General features: G+C 42.2%; 1 protein-coding gene across 1 annotated transcript; it reads right to left on the bottom strand.

Annotated features, from left to right (window-relative positions):
* Positions 1 to 846: 846 nt before the first annotated feature.
* TMEM174 (transmembrane protein 174) lies at positions 847 to 2,555 on the bottom strand. Its single transcript, XM_010167183.2, has 2 exons — positions 1,921 to 2,555; positions 847 to 949 (listed from the first exon to the last, which is right to left on the bottom strand). The coding sequence occupies exons 1-2, from the start codon at positions 2,550 to 2,552 to the stop codon at positions 847 to 849; spliced, it is 735 nt and encodes a 244-aa protein (XP_010165485.1). The 5' UTR covers positions 2,553 to 2,555.

Genomic DNA, 2,555 nt, shown 5'->3' with positions numbered 1-2,555 from the left:
AGGCTTCAGAAAGGTGCCATTTTCTTTAGGGACATTAACCTAGTACTTGTTAGGACTCCTGGTGGGAGACAGTGCTTTGCATCCCATCAGGTGGGGAAGGAAACTGAATTTGATGCATGTATGACCTCTTAGAGTTCTGTGTGAAAGTGGGCAGAGGTCACTATTTGTATTTTCTCTGTTCCGGGATGCGTGGGTTCAGGTAGGGTGCTCCGGTTCAAGCAGGGTGCTCCGGTTCAAGTAGGGTGCTCCAAAAATGCCTACAGGACTGGGTTGTACAGGTGAACCAAGCAGAGGAAGCCTAATCTGTAGACTGGGCTTATTAATGAATGAGCTAGTCTAAGGAATCAGACAGAATTAAGACATTACAGGCACTTCCACGGATCAGACACTTCAGCACTTCTGAAGTTTCACAAGCAATCAAGAAGGAAAACATATCAGGAATATATCAAGTGTTTTCTAATGATGCTGAGTGTCCAGGAGCAATCATAACCTTCCACAAACAACTTGTGCATTCACAGTTCACACTGGTTTCAGCAGGTCTGGAAATCAGGCTTCTTGCTGGGGAATGCTAAAACAGATTTAGATCATTGAGTTTAATAGCTTTGCTATTAATAGTTTTGCTGTTAAATAATTAATAGCTCTGCCATTAAACTGCATAGCAAAGGGCTAATGAATTTTGAGGGAGAAAAAGAAGGGATTGGTTAAATATCTTCAGTGATACTGAACTGCGTATCAGTATCAAGGTCTTGCTCACAGTTGCTCATCACGCAAGTGTTTAAAGAAAAGATTCTTTGGGATTAAAAAGCTGGTGTCTCTTAGAATTGTCATCTGTTGTCCATGGTTATTTTATGAAGATAGTGGGTATAATTCCTCATAACGTGGAGGCAACAGGTCATCACAGGCGTAGTCTTCCAGCAGCTCTTCTGGCTCATCAGAACTGTCCTCTGACCTGAAAACAGGAAGAGGAGCAGGCGCAAAAAGAATTTAGCAAACACAAAGCATGCAAGTAACCTCAGTGTTGCGTCCTGCCAGCCTTATCTGGGCAAAGCACTTCCTGACTTCTTGAGGAAAAAGCTATGAGATGAAGTTTTACTGTGATTCAACCATTTGCTGTGTTCTTTTTGTGAAGTATAAAAGTGTCAGGAGGTGACCTTTGTTTTCATGTTGCCTATGCCTGTCACACATGCTGCTGAGGACAATGGGTCAATCAGCAGTTTTTCAAATAGACTTTGATAAATGAACTAAAAGTTACTTGTGTTCTAGCAAGGACATAATTGTGAGTAATTCCTATAATTAGAATATTTTTCCTTAGAGGAAAGAACTACATAAAATTTTGTGTCTGATTAAAGCAGTTTCATACTACTCTGCAATACCAGCAATCTCTTTTATGCCCCAAAACTAGGAAAAGAGTAAGGGCTGGAAGGTTGCTACAGTGGGACATGACAGTGTTGTGACCAGGCATAATCAGTAGGGAGAGCATCTGGTATCAAACTGATTCTTGCATTGTCATAAAAATGCTGGTTTTGCGGTGACTTGTGTTTTGATTGCATTCGAGTGGAAGCCTCTGGCTATACATATAATAGCTTTCCGGTCAACAGTCTAAAGGTACTAAGATAAGCATAAAAAATTACCAAACATGGGCAGGAGCATATATACTAATATCTTCAAAACCAACAAGATATTTAGTAGACAGAAGATTGAAAGGGATTAATAAATTAATTCAATATGGATAAAATGCTTTCCAGAAAAAAATATGTCTCCATAGTCTTTACTCACAAAATACTCCTAATAAAGAAAAAAAAAAGTCTGAAGAAGGGTAATACCCTGGACTAGTTTTTGTTTCCTTTGAAACCATACATAGCATTTAAAAATACTCAGAAGCCTGTGTCCAAACTCACTAAGGCATTTCAGAAGCTGTACCTCTGATTCCTGGTGTTCTCTGCAGGATAAGTAGCGTAGTTCTCATCTCCGGTAAAAGCCGGGTTATCCAGGGGGTAAGCAGGGCAGAAGTGAGCAGAGCCCGGGGTGGGAGTCGGTGAGGTGCTGGAGGAAACAGCACCACAGCAGCTGAACACCGGGTGAAGGTAGCCAGGACCCACAGCCATGCCCTCCTGGGCTGGGTATGGTGGAGGGATGTACTGTACCACTGTGGCACCGTGAAAAGTTATAGGCTGGTTAATGCCAGTGAAGACAAAGGACTGTCCACTTGCAGTCTGGTCGAGGTCTGATGTATTTTCCTCTCTTTCTTTACAGGGCTTGCATGTCAGCATGTTAAATTTACAAACAGCAATCAGAATAAAAGTCACCCCAACAGACAGCAGAATAGGCCCTAGTAACTGAGTCCACTCCAGGTGAGTAATGCCGTCATATTTTATCCATCCCATCACAGTGAAAGTGATCCCCACCAGTCCCAAAAACACACCTGAAAAGAGCAAAGTGGTGCCGGCTTTATCCCCGTCTGACACCAGCACATCGGATCTGTTTGGCTGATAAGGAGTGACAGAAAAGACATTCAAGGAGAAATCTTCAACATTGTTGTTGTTCTGCTCCATTCC

This window comes from Antrostomus carolinensis, unplaced genomic scaffold (assembly GCF_000700745.2).
Source record: "Antrostomus carolinensis isolate BGI_N321 unplaced genomic scaffold, ASM70074v2 scaffold16714, whole genome shotgun sequence".
NCBI classification, from domain to species: domain Eukaryota; kingdom Metazoa; phylum Chordata; class Aves; order Caprimulgiformes; family Caprimulgidae; genus Antrostomus; species Antrostomus carolinensis.
This window is presented reverse-complemented; position numbering and strand designations above follow the sequence as displayed.